Genomic DNA, 25076 nt, shown 5'->3' with positions numbered 1-25076 from the left:
TCTGGACGGTTCTGACTTAGAATATGTGCACAACTACAAATACTTAGGTGTCTGGTTAGACTGTATACTCTCCTTCCAGACTCACATTAAGCATCTCGAATCCAAAATTAAATCTAGAATCGGCTTCCTATTTCACAACAAAGCCTCCTTCACTCATGCTGCCAAACATAGCCTCGTAAAACTGACCATCCTACCGATCCTCGACTTCAGCGATGTCATTTACAAATTAGCCTCCAACACTCTACTCAACAAATTGGATGCAGTCTATCACAGTGCCATCCGTTTTGTCACCAAGCCCCATATACTACCCACCATTGCAACCTGTACGCTCTTCTTGGCTGGCCCTCACTTCATACATGTCACCAAACCCACTGGCTCCAGGTCATCTACAAGTCTCTGCTAGGTAAAGCCCCGCCTTATCTCAGCTCACTGGTCACCATAGCAGCACCCACCCGTAGCCCACGCTCCAGCAGGTATATCTCACTAGTCACCCCCAAAGCTAATTCCTCATTTGGCCGCCTTTCCTTCCAGCTCTCTGCTGCCAATGACTGGAACGAACTCCAAAAATCACTGAAGCTGAAGACTCATATCTCCCTCACTAGCTTTAAGCACCAGCTGTCAGAGCAGCTCACAGATCACTGCACCTGTACATAGCCCATCTGTAAATGGCCCATCCAACTACCTCATCCCCATACTGTATTTATTTATTAATCTTGCTCCTTTGCACCCCAGTATCTCTACTTGCACATCTTCTGCATAGTGTTTAATTGGTATATTGTAATTACTTCGCCACCATGGCCTATTTATTGCCTTACCTCCCTTATCTTACCTCATTTGCACACACTGTATATAGACTTTTTTCTACTGCATTATTGACTGTATGTTTGTTTATTCCATGTGTAACTCTGTGTTACATTTACATTTTACATTTTTACATTTTAGTCATTTAGCAGACGCTCTTATCCAGAGCGACTTACAGTAGAGTGCATACATTGTTGTTGTATGTGTCGAACTGCTTTGCTTTATTCTTGGCCAGGTCGCAGTTGTAAATGAGAACTTGTTCTCAAATAGCCTACCTGGTTAATAAAGGTGAGAAAAAAAAAACTTTTTCAACTTGCCCACTTTTTAAAGACAAAACATTGTTTATGTGTTGTTTATTTTGGGGACAAGATTTGAGGTATGCTCACCTTGGATTGGAGTGTAAGAGTGGGTTCATTTCCTTCTGGTAGTGATGGCCCTGTTTGGCCGGCTGAGAACAACAGAACACAACGGATGAGGAAAAGAGAACGTCATAATCTACCAGCGATGCTATAATCATTCAGATACTAATCTCGGCACCCAGAAGAAAGTCTCGCATGCAGGCTGGCCGCTAACATTTTCATTTAAAGGCTGTCAGTCACCAGAGACTAATAACATAAAAAGATACCTGCCACACACATTTAGCATGTTGCTATCTTTTCTAACTATCTCATACAGTATTATGTGAAATCACAATCTGCGTAATAACAAAAAAAGCTTCAGTGCACCTCCCTCAGCTGCCTGATGGGGGCGCTGTGGCTACATATGTTACTACAGAGTGCAAAGGTTCTCAGTATTTATCTCATGACTCTATAATGGCACATTTCCATACAGGATTTACCCCAGTGTTTTACCCAAAAGGCTCTGACTTTTCTGTTTCCATCTACGTGGGCCGGCACCCGTGTCTCACCGGGCCATGGCTCGGTGAGACACCCGCTCTCACTTGGGGCCCAAACCAGGCCACTGGTACTTTTCAGCTGGCAATTACATAACATTGGCTAACTGTGAAATTCAACACCTTCTCATAAAGCGACTGTTTTGATTACGCAGAGTTTGTTGATTTTACTCTCCACAGGTCCTCACGGTCAGCCCTAGCTACGGAAACACAGTTTCTCTAGTATAACATAACGGTGTATACCCTAGCGTGACACTGATGTTACAGTTGAAAAAGCAGCAATATGATTACAGCACATCAAGCAGTTATGGCTGAATTGGGGTGAGCTGATGTAACTTCTCAAGGGTTATGCTATTGTTCTGTGTTATGCTTTTCATAGACTCCTGGTATGTCTGCACCCTAACACAAGGCCATTGTGTTCCGGAACTGTTGATGTATTGAAATAACTGTTGGGTAAACAACATGATTGTATTATCACCTCCCATTATATAAGGGACATGAAACCATTTATTCTTTGAGTTCTTCCCTGTGAAACCAGAGGTGGATCTCCCCTGCAGCTTCTTGATGAAAATATTCACTATTACATAATACAATTAGTCTCTGCCTGATCTTTGGATCAAGTTTTCCACAACAAAGGTGAGCAGCTAGCCTGGGAGAGAGCGAGAAAGAGAGCTTGTTTGAATAAGCCCCATTTGTACCTTGATTTATCACTCAGGAGAGCTGCCTGTAAATAAGGGCTTAAGGACAAAGGAAGGCATAATAGATATCTGGGCCCACTTCATTGCTTCTGCAAATTACAGTGTGTGAGTATGAAATGAGCAACACCAACCCCCTATGTCAATGGCAAACGTCCTGAGTAAGACATCTTCATTTATCCACCATCTTTGGAGTACATGACTCACCATAGGTATGTGTGTCCAGGTGGATGTCTCATCACTGCTGGTGCTGATGCTGACGTTACATTGGTGGATCTGAGAGGCACTGAGACCTGTTGCTCCTCCCCCCTCCTCTTCTTCCTCCTGCTCCCGCCGTAGACTGGCCAGCATATGTAGCTCCTCCTCCTCCTCCTGCATACGCAGGCTGTCCAACAGACGCAAATCACAGCTACTGGACCCAACAGGCTCATGCCTTCTCTCCATCCTCTCCTCGCCCACCTTCAAATCGACAACAAACAAAATCAAGATTGATTACACACTGCATTCCAGACATTACATTAAAGGAATTTGACGGCTTTTTCTAATGGGCTTTGTGGTTTGACCATGGTGTGTATCAAGCACATGCCCCAAATTCCTAGAATCTCAATCATCCTTTTTCATCACATCCACAAATAGCAAGTTTTGTTCGATCCGTCCAATAAGAAGAAACAGGTCAATGACCTGAGCCCAACCAACCCCTGTGTAAGTGTAACAAAGATAAGTAATCAGTGTGTTTAAAACAGCATGTCTCAGTGTTCCCATCCAGGGCCCAGCCCACGCTTGGATATCACCCATTGGCATGACTGGTGTGTGTGTGTGTGTGTGTGTGTGTGTGTGTGTGTGTGTGTGTGTACAGTAACTCGTCCAGCTATCGATTCAGTTGGAGGCTTGGAGCTCTGTGGTAACTGGCTTTGTCCGAAAGGAAGGACTGGGGCAACCCTGGAGGTTGAGAGAGGATCATTGGCTGCTGGCGTGAAAGAGAGCCTCACAGGCCAGTGGGAACCGCAACAATCATCTCTGTCTTCTCTCTCTCTCTCTCTCTGACAACATTTCAATCAGGACCCTGACTCTACTGTACCATAGGCTAGCTCAGTGGCTACCACACTGACTCAGTACTGGTACCCCCTGTATATAGGGAAAGGGGGATACCTAGTCAGTTGTACAACTGAATGCATTCAACTGAAATGTGTCTTCCGTATTTAACCCAACCCCTCTGAATCAGAGAGTTGCGGAGGGCTGCCATAATCGACATCCAAGTCTTCGGCGCCCGGGGAACTGTGGGTTAACTGCCTTGCTTAGGGGCAGAACAACAGATTTTTTGCCTTGTCAGCTCTGGGATTCGATCCAGCAACCTTTCAGTTACTGGCCCAACGCTCTAACCATAGCCTTGTTATTGTTATGTCATTTTCTTGTGTTACTTTTTGATTCAATTTTTTCACTTTAGTTTATTTAGTAAATATTTTCTTAACTCTATTCCTTGAACTGCATTGTTGGTTAAGGGCTTGTAAGTAAGGTCTACCACTGTTTTATTTGGCGCATGTGACAAATACAATTTGATTTGATTTGATGGGAGGGCAGGTCAACAGCCTTCACTTGGCTACCTGCTGGGGACATGGAGCAGGGTGTGTCAGTGGTTGTAAGACTACAATGAGGTGAGGGTTGAGGGGGGTGTCTGAGCCTCATCAGCGATCCAGGCAGCAGGCCTCCTTTGTGGGCTTGGGATCCCTCCACTCCCCTGTCTTTTGTGGACCTGAGGAAGAGTAGCTGCTGCGTCAGCTAGAGCTAATGAGGATCCCTAAAAAATATTTCAAAAAATACAAAATACTGTGCTCTGATCATGGATCCCCTGGTTCCTCTTAGGAGGAGCGGCTGGAAGGCGGGAAGGGAGTGAGCCCCGGGCACCTCAAGGTGTGACAGCTAGCCCCCCACCTCTCTTCACCCTCTCTCTCACCCTCTCTATTTTAAATCGCAGAATCCTTCTCCTCAGCACAGCATGACTGACAAACCTGCTCTTAGATCACTGCTCTGCTCTGCTCTGTACATCACACACTTTAATGTGAGCAGAGGAGATGAGGGGAAGCGAGGGATGAGGGGAGAGACAGGCAGGCAGGCAGGCGGGTGCGACACGGCGTGTCATCATGCCATCAGAAGCTGAACAGCACGATGCCAAGCCCTTTAACAAGCTTCCCTCTACATTTCCTCACTCACTCTTCTTCTATCTAAGCTTCTCTCTCTCTCTTCTCTTCCTCACTCTCTTCTATCTAAGCCCATCCTGACTGCAACCACTTGAGCATCAGAGAGGAGTCAACCCCGACCATAAAAGAAAGACTGGCACAAAGCAGGCAGCCACATGACTGTCACATCCACTCTTTGTCAAAAGGGACCTTTCCTCTTTCCTGAAAACTCTCTTCAGACTTTTCAGACTTTCCCTTCTGTGTCCCAAACGGCACCATATTCCCTATATAGTGCACTACTTTTGCCCACAGCCCTGGTTAAAAGAATTGCACGTCACAGGGAATAGGGTGCCATTTGGGGCACACCCCGCATCTTTAATTAAACAGTGGGCTCTCTTCTGTTGTGAGAGGTCAAGCGGAATGACTGTTCTCTCCTACAGTTCCCAGTGATAATTCTACATCCCTCGTTCAACATGCACTCTGCTCCCTCTTTTCTTCTCACTCCCTCGCTCTTTGTGTATCCCTCCACCCACGCCACTGATTCCCTGTTGCCTATCTTTTATTAAGCTTTGGCGATATGTCTGTGGGAGAATGAGGATCAACAAGGGGCAGAGACAAACTCACTGTATCTATCTGTGTCAAAACAGAGATTTCTTTTAAGCTGGTCTGGGACAATTCAACAGGCAGACTTGTAACTACATGTTTTCAGAGGGGGAAAATCCAGGAAATTGCAGTGCTTTTCTATTGATAAAACTACTATACAGTATACTACTGTAAACACAGACCACTGAAGAAAAACAATCACAGAGAACTCTAGATTTAACTAAATAAAGTACTATAGGCACAAGTAGCTAGTAGGAACCTCAGCTTGAAGAAGCAAAACATGAGGCAGACTGAAGAGAAAATATGAGGACATGCTATCCTTTCACCCTTGTTAGCGTGTGATACATCTATGTCCTGTATATGTGACTACTAGACTATAACTTGAATATGATACATCCATGTCCTGTATATGTGACTACTAGACTATAACTTGAATATGATACATCCATGTCCTGTATATGTGACTACTAGACTATAACTTGAATATGATATATCCATGTCCTGTATATGTGACTACTAGACTATAACTTGAATGTGATACATCCATGTCCTGTACATGTGACTACTAGACTATAACTTGAATGTGATACATCGATGTCCTGTATATGTGACTACTAGGCTATAACTTGAAGTTACTGATGAGGCGTCTGTTGTCTTGGGGAGGAATCACACGGTGGCACATCTGATGTGCTTTGACAACTGTAAATCCCTGTCGGTTGTGGCATCAGGCATGTGGCTGGCTGCTCAATTAGACTCTCAGACAGGTTATCCCTCCCTCTTTCTCGCTCCCCCCTCATCCTTCTCTCCTAGGGGCTCCCTCCCTCTCATCCCAACCAGGGCCTCCCTTCCACCCAGGGCCTCCATCCCAGAGTGGCAAGAGACAGTCAGGACTGATGGTCACTTGACAGCTGCTCACTTAATTATAACATGAGAAGTATTGGAGGAAATGGAAGATGGCGGAGTTAACAGCAGAACTTTCTCTCTCTTGGTAAATCATGTGCTTCTGTTCTGTCCCACAGGGCAGGTAAGAGCTTCTGACGAAGACAGTGCGATAATAAGGATGTGATTGTGAATACTAAATGCCTGGCTGCAGACAGACAGTACCTAACCTTGTCTAATGTGGCGTCTCCTCGGGGGATGATCTCTCGTAGAGATCTCCTGCTCAGTGATGTCCTGCTGCTGCTCCTGTCCTGAGTCTGGCTCGCTCCCCCTCCTCTTCCCCCAGGTCCAGACAGGCCCAGACTGCTGTGTCTCTGCCCCTGCCTGGTACCCTGACAGGGTGATCGGCAGCGGGTTGGGACCATCTCAGGCACCTCTAATGTTTTCCTGTATGCTTGGGAGTCAGTGTGGGGAGCCAGCCTGGTTTTACCCCCTGCAGGGTCTGTGTGGGTTAGGGTTCGCTCTATGGTAAATGTTCGGTCTGCACCACTGGACCCACTGGACCCAGGCCGTGCTCTGGGCGGAGTGTCCCCATCTAGGCCTGATGATCCGGGGACACCAGGGGTGGAGCTGGGGGGAACACCAGGAGTACCAGGGATGGGGGGGACACTGGACCTCTGATAGAGGAACCTGGAGGAGGTCTCCTCCTGGGAGAAACAGAGAGGAACAGTTTAAAAATAGGATTTATTTTTTTATTTTATTATTAGAATATGAGTAATGGTAGCCAGGCAGGCATATCTAAAAGGACAGAGGAGGCACTGACGCAACACCTTGAAAGAAAAAGATGTCTGCCTCAAGAAGGGAATTATAGCACAACCTGTCACAGATGACTGCAAAAGAATGCGCGTACCGGCCAGCTAGCTAATAAACTGCTATGGCTGTACTGTACGATTCCATACTGGTGGCTAGCCGTGGGCTGGTATCCCACGTCCCAAATTACTTGCAATTAACTATGGCAGCAGGCTATCTGAAAAGACTCAACATTAGTCTTGCTTAGATGGCAGAGGCTAAAATGGCTTTAAAGTAGTGTAAAGCGCTAAGCTTTCATCCCGGCTAATGGTCTCGGTAGGTTTGGCTTGAAAGCAGACGGCTCTGGTTCCTGGTTCACTAATGAGGACAACCTGGTGATAGGGCATGTTATGTTTGACTCCTAGCCCAAACCCCATTGACACTTCTTCACTCCTCCTCTTCCTCCCTTTTACCTCTCTCTCATCTTTTTCTTCTGCTACTTTTTGTTTCATGCTCAGAATCATAAGTCATTGAGTGGGGCACTGATGTCAGTGGTGTGATAGAGGCCTCACACTGTTTAGAGTCAACACCTCTGGCATGGCCATTTATTAAAAGCATGATCAAACTGGGATGAGGCATCGAATGTGGACAACTCTGAAAAAGTATGTCCATATGAATTAATTATCTAGTCAAATGTATTTAAAACATTTTTTTATTTCACCTTTATTTAACCAGGTAGGCTAGTTGAGAACAAGTTCTCATTTACAACTGCGACCTGGCCAAGATAAAGCACAGCAGTTCAACACATACAACAACACAGATTTACACATAGAATAAATAAGGAAGAATAATCTGATTTCCCTCATTGGTAACATTGTATTTTATGTCTTTTGCAAGTTACACTTTTTAGGCAATCTGTCTTTTGGTTCCGACATACAGTTTGGACACACCTACTAATTCAAGGGTTTTTCTTTATTTGTACTATTTTCTACATTGTAGAATAATAGCGAGGACATAAAAACTATGAAATAACACATATGTAATCATGTAGTAACCAAAAAAGTGTTAACCTGTTATGGCTAGGGGGCAGTATTTTCAAGGCTGGATAAAAAAACGTACCCGATTTAATCTGGTTACTACTCCTGCCCAGTAACTAGAATATGCATATAATTATTGGCTTTGGATAGAAAACACTCCAAAGTTTCTAAAACTGTTTGAATGGTGTCTGTGAGTATAACAGAACTCAAATGGCAGGTCAAAACCTGAGAAATTCCTTTACAGGAAGTGGCCTGTCTGACCATTTCTTGAACTTCTTTGCCATCTCTATCTTTTACAAAGGATCTCTGCTCTAACGTGACACTTCCTATGTCTTCCATGGGCGCTCAGAGCCCGGGAAAAACCTGAATGTCGTCATCCCAGCCCCAGGCTGAAACACATTATCGCCTTTCTCAAGTGGCCGATCAAGGGACTGTGAGCTTAGGCGCGTGCCCTGGCTGCCCCCGTCTTTGTGATTTTTCCTCTGTTTGCCGAAAAGGAGATTCCCGGTCGGAATATTATCACTTTTTTACGAGATAAATTGCATAAAAATTGATTTTAAACAGCGGTTGACATGCTTCGAAGTACGGTAATGGAATATTTAGAATTTTTTTGTCACGAATTGCGCCATGCGTACGACCCTGATTTACCATTTCGGATAGTGTCTGGGACGCACGAACAAAACGCCGCTATTCGGATATAACGATGGATTATTTGGGACCAAACCAACATTTGTTATTGAAGTAGCAGTCCTGGGAGTGCATTCTGACGAAGACAACAAAAGGTAATCAAACTTTTATAATAGTAAATCTGATTTTGGTGAAGGCTAAACTTGCCGGGTGTCTAAATAGCTAGCCCGTGATGCCTGGGCTATGTACTTAGAATACTGCAAAATGTGCTTTCACCAAAAAGCTATTTTAAAATCGGACATATCGAGTGCATAGAGGAGTTCTGTATCTATAATTCTTAAAATAATTGTTATGCTTTTTGTGAACGTTTATCGTGAGTAATTTAGTAAATTGTTAGCAAATTCCCCGGAAGTTTGCGGGGGGTATGCTAGTTCTGAACGTCACATGCTAATGTAAAAAGCTGTTTTTTGATATAAATATGAACTTGATTGAACAAAACATGCATGTATTGTATAACATAATGTCCTAGGTGTGTCATCTGATGAAGATCATCAAAGGTTAGTGCTGCATTTAGCTGTCTTCTGGGTTTATGTGACATTATATGCTAGCTTGAAAAATGGGTGTCTGATCATTTCTGGCTGGGTACTCTGCTGACATAATCTAATGTTTTGCTTTCGCTGTAAAGCCTTTTTGAAATCGGACAGTGTGGTTAGATAAAGGAGTCTTGTCTTTAAAATGCTGTGAAATAGTCATATGTTTGAAAGTTTTTGTATTTTTGAGGAATTTGTAATTCGCGCCACGCCTATCATTGGATATTGGAGCAGGTGTTCCGCTAGCGGAACGTCTAGATGTAAGAGGTTAAGTCAAACCCTTTGCCTTGATGACAGCTTTGTACACTCTTGGTAATCACCTGGAATTCATTTAAATTAACAGGTGTGCCTTGTTAGAAGTTAATATGTGGAATTTCTTTCCTTCTTAATGTGTTTGAGCCAATCAGTTGTGTTGTAACAAGGTAGGGGTGGTACACAGAAGATAGCACTATTTGGTTAAAGACCAGGTCCATATTATGGCAAGAACAGCTCAAATAAGCAAAGAGAAACAACAGTCCATCATTACTTTAAGACATGAAGGTCAGTCTACCACTACTAAAGGACACCAATAAGAAGAAGAGACTTGCGTTGGCCAAGAAACACGAGCAACGGACATTAGACCGGTAGATATCTGTCCTTTGGTCTGATGAGTCCAAATTTGAGAATTATAGTTCCAACCGCCATGTCTTTGTGAGACGCAGAGTAGGTGAACAGATGATCTCCGCATGTGTGGTTCCCACCGTGAAGCATGGAGGAGGAGGTGTGATGGTGTGGAGGTGCTTTGCTGGTGACACTGTCAGTGATTTATTTAGAATTCAAGGCACACTTAACCAGCAGGGCTACCACAGCAATCTGCAGCGATACGTCATCACATCTGGTTTGCACTTAGTGGGACTATCATTTGTTTTTCAACAGGACAATGACGCAAAACACACCTCCAGGCTGTGTAAGGGCTATTTGACCAAGAAGGAGAGTGATGGAGTGCTGCATCAGATGACCTGGCCTCCACAATCACCTGACCTCAACCCAATTGAGATGGTTTGGGATGAGTTGGACCGAGTGAAGGAGTGAAGGAAAAGCAGCCAACAAGTGCTCAGCATATGTGGGAACTCCTTCAAGATCGTTGGAATAGCATTCCAGGTGAAGCTGGTTAAGAGAATGCCAAGAGTGAGCAAAGCTGCCATCAAGGCAAAGGGTGGCTATTTTGAAGAATCTGAAATATAAAATATATGTTCTTGCCATAATATGGACTTGGTCTTTTACCAAATAGAGCTATCTTCTGTATACCAACCCTACCTTGTCACAACACAACTGATTGGCTCAAACGCATTAAGAAGGAAGGAAATTGCACATATGAACTTCTAACAAGGCACACCTGTTAATTTAAATGAATTCCAGGTGACAACCTCATGAATCTGGTTGACAGAATGCCAAGAGTGTGCAAAGCTGTCATCAAGGCAAAGGGTGGCTACTTTGAAGAATTACAAATATATTTTGATTTGTTTAACACTTTTTTGGTTACTACATGAATCCATATGTGTTATTTCATAGTTTTGATGTCTTCACTATTATTCTACAATGTAGAAAATAGTACAAATAAAGAAAAACCATTGAATGAGTAGGTGTGTCCAAACTTTTGACTGGTACTGTAGGTTAGGGAGAAGAGGAAGCTATTTTCAGTGTTTAATAACAGTTTTTTTTTTTAAGGCCAACTGGGACTACCTGTGGATATGGTAGTAAGTTGTGATGTTGGATATTTGAACCCATGAATTACCTAAAACATGCTGTGTGTCTACTGTCTAGTCTGTTGTTTATTCAAATTAACCTTGGTCTCCCAGAGTAAGATGACTGGCTGAAAACAAGCAAACAGAACAAGATGGGAATTGAAAGAAAAATAGAAAGCTCCAGAGGTTTTACAATGTGTTCTTCTAGACTAGCAGAGCAGCTAAAACATGCACGCACGCACGCACGCACACACACACGCACACGCACACACACACACAGTTAGAGAGACATCAATCAAAGTGGCCTAATTAACAGTAGCAGAGCATATGTATGTTGAAGATGAAACTGATTTCCCTCAGGACAGTAGAGGAGAGAGATAGGGACGGATCAACACAACAACTAAATTATCTTTCTCTATCTCACACACAACTGAATTGAGGACGAACAATATATATTCTCAATTCTAATGGAAGTTAACTGGTCTGAGCCAGCTGAGTGATATTTTTCTCACACAACAAACTGAATTATATTTCTCATACAGGACCCATAAAAAAATTAACTGAATATTTTTTTTCTTTTACATAGAAATGGACTGAATGTATAAAAGAACTGACCCTCACTGCTTTTTTCTCTCATTGTGGAATCCATTAGGCCAAGCCAAGAAAAGAACAATGAGCACCTCAAGGACCAGTCATTTATTCTGAATTTGACTATTAATGAAAGTCTTAAATCGGAATAATTATATTCCTTCGTAAAAATAAAAACCAGTCAAGACAATTCGTTTTCCTTTGAATACATCTAACGGTAATAGCCTTTGTACTCATTACTTATAAAATTCTCCTCAGCAGCTCTTTATCAGCAGCTCTTTATTACTGGAATACATTGCTGTGTAAACACTTTCTTACATTTTATATTTACATTTGAGTCATTTAACAGACGGTCTTATCCAGAGCGACTTACAATTAGAGCATTCATCTTAAGATAAGTAGGTGAGACAATAACACATCACAATCACTTTGAACTAATGTTCTCAGATATAGGATTTAAGAGTATAGTTAGTTATTATATACACTTAGTTTATGCTTTGGTTAAGTTTAAAATCTATCCATTTATTTGCCCATAGAGTGTCTCATAACTTTTTTCCGTTTCAAACAATTGCTTTCAGGAAGCAGCTCCTACTGGAGTTGTTGTGTGGCGGTGGTAGGACTGCTTATTCAGGGGATCTGAAGGTCATGGGGGGTCTGAGAGGTTTCTATTGTACAATCTCTGAGAGGTTTCTATTGTTGAGGTATTTATTGAGATTTCAATTGAAGCTAAATGTACCAGAGCAACTAAATGTTTTGAAGAAGAAAAGCAATGATGTTGAGAGGACTGTGTCTGGGGGCACAGGGTCTTGTGTGTGTGTGTGTGTGTGTGTGTGTGTGTGTGTGTGTGTGTGTGTGTGTGTGTGTGTGCTCTTCATCCTCCAGCAAATATGGAACAGACCCAGTCGTTTGAGACACATAGACATACCTCCTCACTCTCACTGGCTAGGAAGTCGTCGTCTGGCCTGGCCCCCCTGTGCCCTCCCGTGTCCTGCTGGCCGTAGGTGTCAGTGGCCTGAGCTGCCTCCTCAGTCCAGCAGGTCTCTCCATGTCCCTGGTCTCCATGTCCTTGTCCCTGGCCTCGCTTGGCTGAGTGGGGCCGAGAAGAGAAGGTGAACACGTCTTCCACTGAGAACTGAGGCTCAGAGACTTCATCCACATCACTCTCCCCTTCACTGTCATCACTGTCTGAGTCCTGCAGGGGTAATGGTGATGGGGGGAGGTCAGGGACAGGGGTCGACTGGCCAGACAGAAGCTCTGGAGAAGATTTGGAGGGCTCCAAACAGGCTCTGTCCTCGTCAACAGGTCTGGGAGACAACAACTTGTCTAAGAGAAGAATAACAACAACAACAACAGCTTTATAGTCAATAAAAACATGAGACTGCTCTGATTGTCTTCTCCAATGCTTCTTGTTGACTCAATTTGCTCGTCCCGTGATCGTTAGCTACAACTGTATCATTGATACTAAAACTAAAGAGTTCCACCTTACTAACTTCATACAATGAAAACACAATGCCTAACCTCAGGTGAATGGATTGCACAATCCATAAGGAGTATTCAATATCAGAGTGCGTAGGCTGCTAATGCACTGCACAAGCCTCTTGTGTAAGACACTCCTCCTGAGCCAACGAGCAATGGTGATGATGAATCCAGAATAATGACAGAGATCTTATTACAGTGATCAATGGATCCATCTTTATTTCTTCATCATCAGGAAAACCTCCTGCTGTTCTCTGCCTGCCTGGGTTCATTTTCATATATGCAAATAACTACTGCCTAATCACAGTATGGCAGAATGAAATGAATTCGATTATGCCATGGTTGCCAAAAGCGGGCCTGAGTTAATTTCCACTCTTGCATAGATGTATATATTTTGGTCAGGTTTTTGTTAATAGAGGCATAATGCCTTAATGAGCATTTCAAATATGCAGAAGTGTAAGCCGAAGCATTGAAAACGATTGCGAATGTATTTGTCTGTGGTATGCAGGCAGGGACTGGGGGAGAAAAACGCTTCGCCTTGGCAGAGCGGGGCTCACCCGCCGGCACACAAACGACATCATTAGTAGTGTGGGCGCCATTCTGCTGCAGAATCATCGCTCACACACCCATACCTCTGCCCATGGGGTCTGTCTACAGGCCCTGGCATTAGAAAACACCCAGGCAGGAACACACTGCTCCAGAGGCCTGACTGCACGTCATCCAAGCTGATAAATAGTAGCGTTGGCTTATTGCAGACAGTGACATTGGCTGTATGTGTATGTATGCTGTGAAATGTTCACCAATGGAGTCCAGGCCCACTTAGGAGGCCCAGACTTGGAACACATCATGTCCATTCACTCCAGTGGAGGCTGCTGAGGGGAGGACAGCTCATGATAAGGGCTGGAATGGAGCGAATGGAATAGTATCAAACACATGGGAACCATGTGTTAGATGTTGATACCTTTCCACTTATTCCGCTTCAGCCATTACCACATGCCCGTCCTCCCCAATTAAGGTGTCTCCAAACTCCTGTGATTCACACACACTCAAGAGCCCATCCATCCACTATGTTCAAGTGACTCTCATCAGACCAAACGTAACTATAATGAATCCTAATACTTTCAGCTAGCTAGGCTCTACGGCTGCTTCCCAAATTAAACCCTATTCCCTAAGTTGGTGGTTGGAGATATCCTTCTAGTGGTGTGGGGGCTGTGCTAAGGGCAAAGTGGGTGGGGTTATATCCTGCCTGTTTGGCCATGTCCGGGGGTATCGTCAGACGGGGCCACAGTGTCTCCCGACCCCTCCTGGCTCAGCCTCCAGTATTTATGCTGCAAAAGTTTATGTGTCGGGGGGCTAGGGTCAGTCTGTTATATCTGGAGTGTTTCTCCTGTCTCATCCGGTGTCCTGTGTGAATTTAAGTATGCTCTCTCTAATTCTCTCTTTTTCGCTCTTTCTTTCTTTCTCTCTTTCCTTCTTTCTCTCTCTTGGAGGACCTGAGCCGTATGACCACGCCTCAGGACTACCTGGCCTGATGACTCCTTGCTGTCCCCAGTCCACCTGGTCATGCTGCTGCTCCAGTTTCAACTGTTCTGCCTGCGGCTATGGAACCCTGACCTGTTCACCGGACGTGCTACCTGTTCCAGACCTGCTGTTTTCAACTCTTTAGAGACAGCAGGAGCGGTAGAGATACTCTGAATAATAGGCTATAAAAAGCCAACTGACATTTACTCCTGAGGGGCTGACCTGATTTGACCCTGCTGGTCATCTATGAACAGTTGAACATCTTGGCCATGTTCTGTTATAATCTCCACCCGGCACAGCCAGAAGAGGATTGGCCACCCCTCATAGCCTGGTTCCTCTCTAGGATTCTTCCTAGGTTCTGGCCTTTCTATGGAGTTTTTCCTAGCCACCGTTGTCAAACGATGGGTGTAGCTGGTGCATGGAAGTCAGGTGCAGGAGAGCAGAGATGAGTGGACAAAGCACTTTACTGAGGCAATTATTTGAACAGAACGCAACCGCGTCACAAAACAAATGCCCAAAGAACAAGTGAGGCAGCACAAAGTACAACAACCAAGTACAAAGTACCGGCTGCCACAAAGCACGGGTACAAAACAAAACCCAGTGCAAACCAGCCGGAAGCGTGCCAACCTGACAATAAACAATTTCACAAACATACATTGGGGGAACAGAGGGTTATATACACGACAAGTAATGAGGGAATGTAAACCAGGTGTGTGGGAAAACAAGACAAAACAAATGGAAAATGAAAGGTGGATCGGCGATGGCTAGAAGACCGGTGACGTCGACCGCCGAATGCCGCCCGAACAAGGAGAGGAACCGACTTCGGTGGAAGTCGTGACAACCGTGCTTCTACACCTCCATTGCTTGCTGTTTGGGGTTTTAGGCTGGGTTTCTGTACAGCACTTTGTGACATCAGCTGATGTAAGAAGGGCTTTATCACTAAATTTGATTGATATTTAGTGCACTTATTTTGACCAGGGCCCATAGAGCTCTGGTTAAAACAAGTAGTGCACTACATTTGAAATATTAATTCAGTGGCCTTCTGGTTAGAGTGTCCGCCCAGAGATTGGAAGGTTGGGAGTTCGATCCCAGGCCAAGTCATACCAAAGACTGTAAATGGTACCCGATAGTGCCCACAAAGCTCATTACTAAGCTAAGGACCCTGGGACTAAACACCTCCTGCTGCAACTGGATCCTGGACTTCCGCCCCAAGGTGGTAAGGGTAGGCAACAACACATCTGCCACGCTGATCCTCAACACCGGGGCCCCTCAGGGGTGCGTTCCTACTCCCCTCCTGTACTCCCTGTTCACCCACGACTGTGTAGCCAAGCACGACTCCAAGACCATCGTTAAGTTTGTTGACGACACAACAGTGGTAGGCCTGATCACTGACAATGATGAGACAGCCTATAGGGAGGAGGTCAGAGACCTCCAGGACAACAACCTCTCCCTCAATGTGAGCAAGACAAAGGTGATCGTGGACTACAAGAAAAGGAAGGCCGAACGGGCCCCCATTTACATCGACGGGGCTGTAGTGGAGCGGGTCGAGAGTTTCAAAATCCTTGGTGTCCAATTAACTAAGGACCTATCCTGGTTGAAACACACCAAAACTGTCGTGAAGCGGGCACAACATCTATTCCTCAGGAGACTGAAAAGATTTGGGATGGGACCTCAGATCCTCAAAAAGGTCTACAGCTGCACCATCGAGAGCATCCTGACCGGTTGCATCACCCCCTGGTATGGCAACTGCTCGGCATCCGACCGTAAGGCGCTACAGAGGGTAGGGCGTATTGCACAATACATCACTGGTGCCAAGCTTCCTGCCATCCAGGACCTACAGTTGAAGTCGGAAGTTTACATACACTTTAGCCAAATACATTTAATCTCCGTTTTTCACAATTCCTGACATTTAGTCCTAGTAAAAATTATCTGTCTTAGGTCTGTTAGGATCACCACTTTATTATAAGAATGTGAAATGTCAGAATAATAGTAGAGAGAGTGATTTATTTCAGCTTTTATTTCTTTCATCACATTCCCAGTGGGTCAGAAGTTTACATATACTCAATTAGTATTTGGTAGCATTGCCTTTAAATTGCTTAACTTGGGTCAAACGTTTCGGGTAGCCTTCCACAAGCTTCCCACAATAAATTGGGTGAATTTTGGCCCATTCCTCCTGACAGAGCTGGTGAAACGAAGTCAGGTTTGTAGGCCTCCTTGCTCGCACACGCTTTTTCAGTTCTGCCCACAAATTTTCCATAGGATTGAGGTCAGGGTTTTGTGATGGCCACTCCAATACCTTGACTTTGTTGTCCTTAAGCCATTTTGCCACAACTTTGGAAGTATGCTTGGGGTCATTGTTCAGTTGGAAGACCCATTTGCGACCAAGCTTTAACTTCCTGATGATGTCTTGAGATGTTGCTTCAATATATCCACATACTTTTCCTGCCTCATGATGCCATCTATTTTGTGAAGTTCACCAGTCCCTCCTGCAGCAAAGCACCCCCACAACATGATGCTGCCACCCATGTGCTTCACGGTTGGGATGGTGTTCTTCGGCTTGCAAGCGTCCCCCTTTTTCTTCCAAACATAACGATGGTCATTATGGCCAAACAGTTCTATTTTTGTTTCATCAGACCAGAGGACATTTCTCCAAGAATACGATCTTTGTCCCTACGTGCAGTTACAAATCGTAGTCTGGCTTTTTTTATGGCGGTTTTGGAGCAGCGGCATCTTCCTTGCTGAGCGGCCTTTCAGGTTATGTCGATATAGGACTTGTTTTACTGTGGATATAGATACTTTTGTACCTGTTTCCTCCAGCATCTTCACAAGGTCCTTTGCTGTTGTTCTGGGATTGATTTGCACTTTTCGCACCAATGTACGTTCATCTCTAGGAGACAGAACGTGTCTCCTTCCTTAGCGGTATGACGGCTGTGTGTTGGTGTTTATACTTGCATACTATTGTTTGTACAGATGAACGTGGTACCTTCAGGTGTTTGGAAATTGCTTTCTGAGGTCTGATTGGCTGATTTCTTTTGATTTTCCCATGATGTCAAGCAAAGAGGCACTGAGTTTGAACGTAGACCTTGAAATACATCCACATGTATGCCTCCAATTGACTCAAATGATGTAAATTAGCCTATCAGAAGCTTCTAAAGCCATGACATAATTTTCTGGAATTTTCCAAGCTGTTTAAAGGCACATTCTACTTAGTGTATGTAAACTTCTGACCCACTGGAATTGTGATACAGTGAATTATAAGTGAAATAATCTGTCTATAAACAGTTGTTGTGAAAATTACTTGTGTCATGCACAAAATAGATGTCCTAACCGACTTGCCAAAACTACAGTTTGTTAACAAGAAATTTGTGTAGTGGTTGAAAAACGAGTTTTAATGACTCCAACCTAAGTGTATGTAAACTTCCGACTTCAACTGTATATACTAGGCGGTGTCAGAGGAAAGCCCAAAAAATTGTCATAGACTCCTGTCACCCAAGTCATAGACTATTCTCTCTGCTACCGCACGGCAAGCGGTACCGGAGCGCCCCCCCTTTACACTGCTGCTACTCGCTGTTAATTATGCATAGTCACTTTACTCCTACCTACATGTTCAAATTGCCTCAACTAACCTGTACCCCCCGTACACTGACTCTGTACCGATACCCCCGTATATGGCCTCGTTATTGTTATGTAATTTTATTGTGTTACTTTTTATTTTATACTTTAATTTATTTAGTAAATATATAACTCTTTTCCTTGAACTGCATTGTTATGGGCTTGTAAGTAAGCATTTCACGGTAAGGTCTGTTGTTTTTGGCACATAACATTTTTACGACCTAGAATATGTGGACAACTACAAATACCTTGGTGTCTGGTTAGACTGTAAACTCTCCTTCCAGACTCACATTAAGCATCTCCAATCCAAAATTAAATCTAGAATTGGCTTCCTATTTCGCGACAAAGCCTCCTTCACTCATGCCGCCAAACATACCCTCGTAACACTGACTGTCCTACCGATCCTTGACTTCGGTGATGTAATTTACAAAATAGCCCCCAACACTCTATTCAGCAAACTCGATGTAGTCTATCACAGTGCCATCCGTTTTATCACCAAAGCCCCATATACTACCCACAACTGCGACCTGTATGCTCTCGTTGGTTGGCCCTCACTACATATCCGTCGCCAAACCCACTGGCTCCAGGTCATCTATAAGTCTTTGCTCGGTAAAGCCCCACCTTATCTCAGCTCACTGGTCACCATAGCAACACCCACCCGTAGCACGCGCTCCAACAGGTATATTGCACTGGTCATCCCCAAAGCCAACACTTCCTTTGGCTGCCTTTCCTTCCAGTTCTCTGCTTCCAATGACTGGAACGAATTGCAAAAATCGTATATCTCCCTCTCTAACTTTAAGCATCAGCTGTCAGAACAGCTTACCGATCACTGTACCTGTACACAGCCAATCTGTAAATAGCACACCCGACTACCTCATCCCCATATTATTACTTACCCTTCTGCTCTTTAGCACCCCAGTATCTCTACTTGCACATTCATCTTCTGCACATCTATCACTCCAGTATTAATGCTAAATTGTAATTATTTTCACCTCTAGGGCCTATTTATTGCCTACCTCCCTAGTCTTCTACATTTGCACACACTGTACATAGATTTTTCTATTTTTATTTTATTTTGTGTTATTGACTGTACGTTTGTTTATGTGTAACTCGGTGTTGTTGTTTTTGTCCCACTGCTTTGCTTTATCTTGGCCAGGTCGCAGTTGTAAATGAGAACTTGTTCTCAACTGGCCTACCTGGTTAACTAAAAGTGAAATAAAAAAATATTTTTTTTTAAAATTTGAATTTGATTTGATGCTTCTCTGCTTGGGAGTAAGTCCCTGTGATAGACCTGTCCAAGGGGTGTACTTGTACATCAAGCTGCCTCAAGCTACTGACTCCTGCTCCTATGAGCCATTCTGGCTCGCGCAAGGCTACTTACATACAGGAAATAGTGTGTCATTTGGGATGCAGCCTAGTAGTTCAGCAGTATGAAGTGTCTATGAACATTCAGTGCACTTTTGTCTCAACAGTATAATCACCTTTTCTAATTGTGCTGCTGTGTGGAAGGCCCTGAGCCAAACCCACGGGACTTCCCCCTCTGACTCTTATTTAATGTGCCATTACCATTAATGAACGTACTGTGCTTAGACTGAGAGTTAGAGGAGAGGGCTGCAGTGCTGCCTCCTGCACTGCACAGGGACTGCTCCAGGCTTTTGGAGATGGGAACAGCCAATAAACGTGCTTAGAGCAAAAAAAAACTCAGACAAGTATTTCATAGCCTTAGCAATGATCCTGCATAAAATGTGTAGAAATGGGTGAGACTTCAGAAGCTGGGTACTATTACTGTAGCTGGAAACTACTGAGCCAAATATACTAATGGCTAAAGTTGGCCAAACTTGCCAATTAATTGAGGTAGATGGAAGTAAATCTTGGTAAGAACCATCCTTGGAAATGTCATGCCAGATAAGCCATCTGCCACATACTGTAGCTCCAGATTATGATGTTTGGATGTCTGCTCTGGAGTAGGAACTGGATAAAGGGGTTAAAGTGTCTTCACTTCACTCCCAAATCAGAAACAGAAGCACTAACTGGAGCCTGGCTGTGTCCATTTTAAAAAGTGTGTCAGTTTAGAGAAGTGTCTGACCTGCTGTTTGGTCTCCACTCATCTCACTGGGGGTCAAACGTCGTTGGTTCCTGTCTCCATGGTGGATAAGTCCAGCGTCTATGGGTCCAATTTACAACAGAAAAGAAGACATCTACCCTAAGACCACCACATTTCACACACTTCACACTTAAGACACACAATCCAGTTCACACAGACAGGCTCTCTAAAGCTTTCATAATACATACACAGCTAACCTGAGCCAGGCGACAACTTCTCCTTCCCTGCACTGTGGACCCGTAGCTTCCTGGACCCCACCTTGTCTGATGACGCTCTGTCTTTAGGTGGGCGCGGCTGCAGGCTCCCTGGCTTCCCTGTACGTTACACAACGAGGTTACATTCAAAACACGCGTCACAATAATAGCCTGACAAACACATTATGCAACTTTAGAACCTGAGCAAATAACAGTTTGTTAATGGCTAGCGGAACAGCTTATGGAGTACTGAATAGTATGCCACAGTAAAACCATGTTCCATTCTCAATAAAAGGTATTTCAGAAAACGAGCTCTATCCAATCCATCAATAGCGAGTGCAGCAGACTAAATAAAGCTAGCTATGCACAACTAAATCTAGATATTTTAATGATCTTCTTATACACTCCATCACACTTCAAACATATTGCATTACCAAGTCTAATATATTAGAATTTAGGTCAGTGAGTGTATAGAGTCAGTGTGCGACTGAATTACTATCACATAAAGGAGCATGCTAACCAGACATACTTATGTAATATTTCAATTACGCACTCAGATTGAGAAGGGAAACCATAACTATGATGAACGTTGGGGAGTCAATGATTCTGTCATACCATTGTACTAATGAACCAGTGTTTACGGTTAGTTAGCTTGGTGGAAAAGGACAGCTGTTGAAAGTACATTAAATATACACTGATTTAACTTCTCTTACGGGAGCAGTAATTCGACAAACTGGGCTGAATAAAGCAAGCTAGGCAAAACTAAGGAGGAAGTTGTTTTTCAGATTTTGCCAAATCATAATTTCCAAGTCATGTCTGTGACTATTGGTCAGTGTGGGAAGCACACTGTGGAATGAATGTATGGTTTCTGTAGTAGTGTGACATGCACATTATTAATGGCCTATAAAAAACTCTCAGTTCATGCTTGAATTTCTGTTACAACGATTTGAGATTTGCTGATGCTAATGAAAACAGTCGACACTACAGTGTGGGATCAAATACTGACAGACATCTGGAAGCCCTATCGTCTGAAAACGTCTGAAAACCTACCTTATCAAAAAATATCTTGATTAATCCCACAACCCCCTCCTGCTTACTATGACTGTGATATATGGTTGTCTCACCTAGCTACTTTAAGACGATTGCACTGTAAATCGCTCTGGTTAAGAGTGTCTGCTTAATGACAAAAGTATTAAAGATGAACTGAAACATTTTAGTAAGTTATTAAGGTGATTTCGATAACCAAATGTGATAAAGAAGCATGTTCCTACCCTTAAAACTGCTGAAAAACTAATATTTATGTTAAAATGATTGAAAATCATTTGACTACTTGGGCTCCCGGGTGGCGCAGCGGTCTAAGGCACTGCATCTCAGTGCTAGTGGTGTCACAACAGACACCTTGGTTTGAATCCAGGCTGTATCACAGCTGGCTGTGTTTGGGAGTCCCATAGGATGGCAAACAATTTGGCCGGTGCAGGCTGTCATTATAAAAAATAATTTGTTCTTAACCATGACTGTGTGTTGCCATGTTGATAATGTGTCATCAACGACATCACTTGATTGGTTCATCTGACATGCAGCCCAGATTACAATGCATGTTAGTAGCTTCCATTTTGACAACAATAAATAAAAAATGAAAATAAGTGCCTTTTTTAGAAGGCTCTCCTGTTATAGACTAGCTAGGTCAAGGTTCCCCAACTGGCGGCCCACTGGACGAATTTGGCCCGCGGGTGATTTTATTTATTTTAGTTTTCTGAGCAAAAATATTTAACAAAAAGTGTTTTATTTAAAAATATATATATTTTCTCGTTGGACATAAAAGACTGTAAAAACACCTGCAAATCAGCTTAGAGTGATTTTAATTTTGGAAATCTGTTCCAATGTATTCCCACACGTAATAAAGAGATATACAGTATGCGATCACATACACATTTTTTAACATTTTTTTTTTTTACATTTTAGTCATTTAGCAGACGCTCTTATCCAGAGCGACTTACAGTAGTGAATGCATACATTTCAACAAATGTAAGCAATGTTTGAAATGATTCTGTTTTAGTTAAATATTATATCCGTTTGTGCTTCTTGCGGGTCAATCTGCAGTTTGAAAATTATTTGTAATTATGTTCCGGCCCCCTGACCATCTGCTCAAGAATAAAAACGTCCCGCGGCTGAATCTAGTGGATGATCCCTAAACTAGGTGATATGACATGATAAATTGACCGAAAAATTATACTGTGCGTTGTGGGCAATCATAGCCAGCTAGTCCAAAACCATGGCAAGCTCAGCTATCTTTGATGGATATTTTGCATGCTAGTGTCGTTATCGGAACAGCTTGCTACAGAGCAGGATTTTACTATGGATTATGGATTTCGCTATGGACATTGGAAACATAATTTGGTCTCATAAATCTTACAACTAGCTGCAATTGATTTAATACGAGTGGACACTGTTAACAACCTGACATGTCTGTTGCTATATCTTTCAGATCAGACACCTAGCTAGCTTCAATACTCCTTTTTCTAGCCAGCTGTTTCTAGCCCAGCTAGCTTGTTAGCCTCTACTGGGTTTGCAGTGAAGTCCCTCACTGCAAACCATATTGAATACCGTTTCATGCATAGTGTACATGATCTGCCTCCAAAAGTGACTTTATTACCATGCAGTTCGCTAGCTTACTAACCTTGTTTGCTGTTAGCTAGCTCGCTGGCAAACACAGTATGAGCCAATGCCCATGTCAAAACTACTGTAATGTTTAACACAGCTAGACCTTGCTTGCTGAACGGACACCAAAAGCCATGAGTAAAGTAGGCGAGCGGACGCTCTACCTTTCCTATTACGCTGTTTCAACATGGCTGCGGCCACATCTCTTTAAGCATGAACAATTTCAAATATTATGTTCTAAAAGTATTGTCCTAACATCCCGTTCAACAAGGTTACCTAACACGGACATGTAAAACAATGTTCTGGGTTGATTTGAGCATTTCAGCTGAATGTAAATGTCTATGGCATTTTAACTTGACGTTGTGTGGAACAGACGACAGAGTGTTGTCCTTACCTGCCAGCTCATAAACAGAGTCATTCTTCTGGCTACCGGGACCAGGTTGTTTCTCGCTCCAGTCTCCATGATCCTGATGTCTCTCTGAAGCAGCTGTTCTATTTGATCTTGCACCAGAGACAGACCCCTGTGACAGAGAGAGAGAGAGAGAGAGAGAGAGAGAGAGAGAGAGAGAGAGAGAGAGAGAGAGAGAGAGAGAGAGAGAGAGAGAGAGAGAGAGAGAGAGCGAGAGCGAGAGAGAACAAGATTGGCAACCTGTTGCCACAAGAAAAGGGCAACCATATGTTTATTTATTTTCCCTTTTGTACTTTAACTATTTGCGCATCGTTGCAACATTGTACATAGCCATAAATGTTTCTATTCCGTTCAAACTTTTGTGAGTGTAATGTTTACTATTTACAATGTAAACATATGTTTCCCATGCCAATAAAGCCCTTTGAATTGAATTGAGAGAGAGAGAGAGAGAGAGAGAGAGGTGTTAAAAAATATTATAAAACATAAATAAAATCAGAGCACTAAAGACAGAAACTGCAAAGCAAAAACAAACAATAGAGGATCACAGAGCGGATCTCTCACCGGGCGTCCTAGAAGACACAGCACTAGCTTTCCAATGATGGGAGATATTACAGGCGGATAATAATACAGAAATAGTTCAGAATGCGTCAAAGACTCAAATAACTTCCAGTGCCTCAAGGCAACATGCGTTGATTCTTATCGTCATGAAACTATTAGAGAAAAAGAGAAACAAAAGCAGGAATACCTAAAATACTTTAGTTGAGTAAAGTTTGCTCTTCAAAAAGTGGATATGGTATTTATGTTTGGAGAGTGGGCCAGCGTTACATTAAAATAACAACAGCTCCCAACACTTATTTTCACACTATTGGTAAATGCAATAGTCACATCGTATGATAAATGTGTTCATGTGGGTATTCAAAAGAGAGACTCTAGCGCTCCCATGCAATATATTTATATATGAAATCAACCCATGTTTGGACAGCAAGCTCCCTTCTCAGGGGAATATTACCGTATTCATGCTCCGGTGTGTCCTCCCGTCCTGTGTCCTCCCATCCTGTCCCTGTCCCTCTGAGAGTCCACTGTTCTTCCTTCCGGTCAGTGGAGGGGGTCCTAAAACCCTCGACCCAAATGCGATGTGGGAGGCGTCCGGCTGGATCTTGGGGCCTCGAGCAGCACTGGCTACCCTGCCACTGCCTGACTGATCTGGAAGGTACAAAAATAAACGGATCATTTGGATACTCATTTGTTATCAATGTTTATAACGCATAGGATCATCTCTTTCAATGTAATACTGGGAAAATAGATAGTGATCGTGACTGTGATAGTGATCAACAGCGATGTCTGGATGTTTTGTGTAATTTTCAAGTAACCAGCTCAAACACATTACACATAGGCTTAATGTAGCATATCAGCCTATTACTATTAAACTGTTTCTCACAAAGTCACCACTTTGCAATTATTTTTGTTTCATTAATATTACTCAAGGCTAAGAATAACATAGCAAGAGACAAACGCCGCCTATGTAAAAGGCAGTGATATCCTGCCATTGCAAATGGATTCCAGCTGACTTAACATATGGATTTGAGCTTGATATTACAGTGGCATACTAGCAGCCCTCTGCACATAATTCATTTACAAACAAAAATTACACCCCTTTCAACCAAGATTGATAAAAAACGGACATACAGTTGAAGTCGGAAGTT

General features: G+C 43.3%; 1 protein-coding gene across 1 annotated transcript in view; it reads right to left on the bottom strand.

Moving 5' to 3' along the window:
- Positions 1–25076, bottom strand: part of cfap20dc (CFAP20 domain containing) — a 59083-nt gene that overhangs the window by 10693 nt on the left and 23314 nt on the right. The window contains exons 8-15 of the mRNA XM_014132319.3: positions 24383–24576; positions 23359–23485; positions 20310–20426; positions 20095–20172; positions 12325–12722; positions 6275–6751; positions 2596–2847; positions 1188–1249 (exon numbers count right to left, since the gene is read on the bottom strand). Of these exons, the coding sequence (XP_013987794.1) occupies positions 1188–1249; positions 2596–2847; positions 6275–6751; positions 12325–12722; positions 20095–20172; positions 20310–20426; positions 23359–23485; positions 24383–24576 (1705 nt within the window). The remainder of the gene's footprint in view (positions 1–1187; positions 1250–2595; positions 2848–6274; positions 6752–12324; positions 12723–20094; positions 20173–20309; positions 20427–23358; positions 23486–24382; positions 24577–25076) is intronic.

Source organism: Salmo salar, chromosome 12, assembly GCF_965601325.2.
Source record: "Salmo salar chromosome 12, fSalSal1, whole genome shotgun sequence".
NCBI lineage: Eukaryota > Metazoa > Chordata > Actinopteri > Salmoniformes > Salmonidae > Salmo > Salmo salar.
This window is presented reverse-complemented; position numbering and strand designations above follow the sequence as displayed.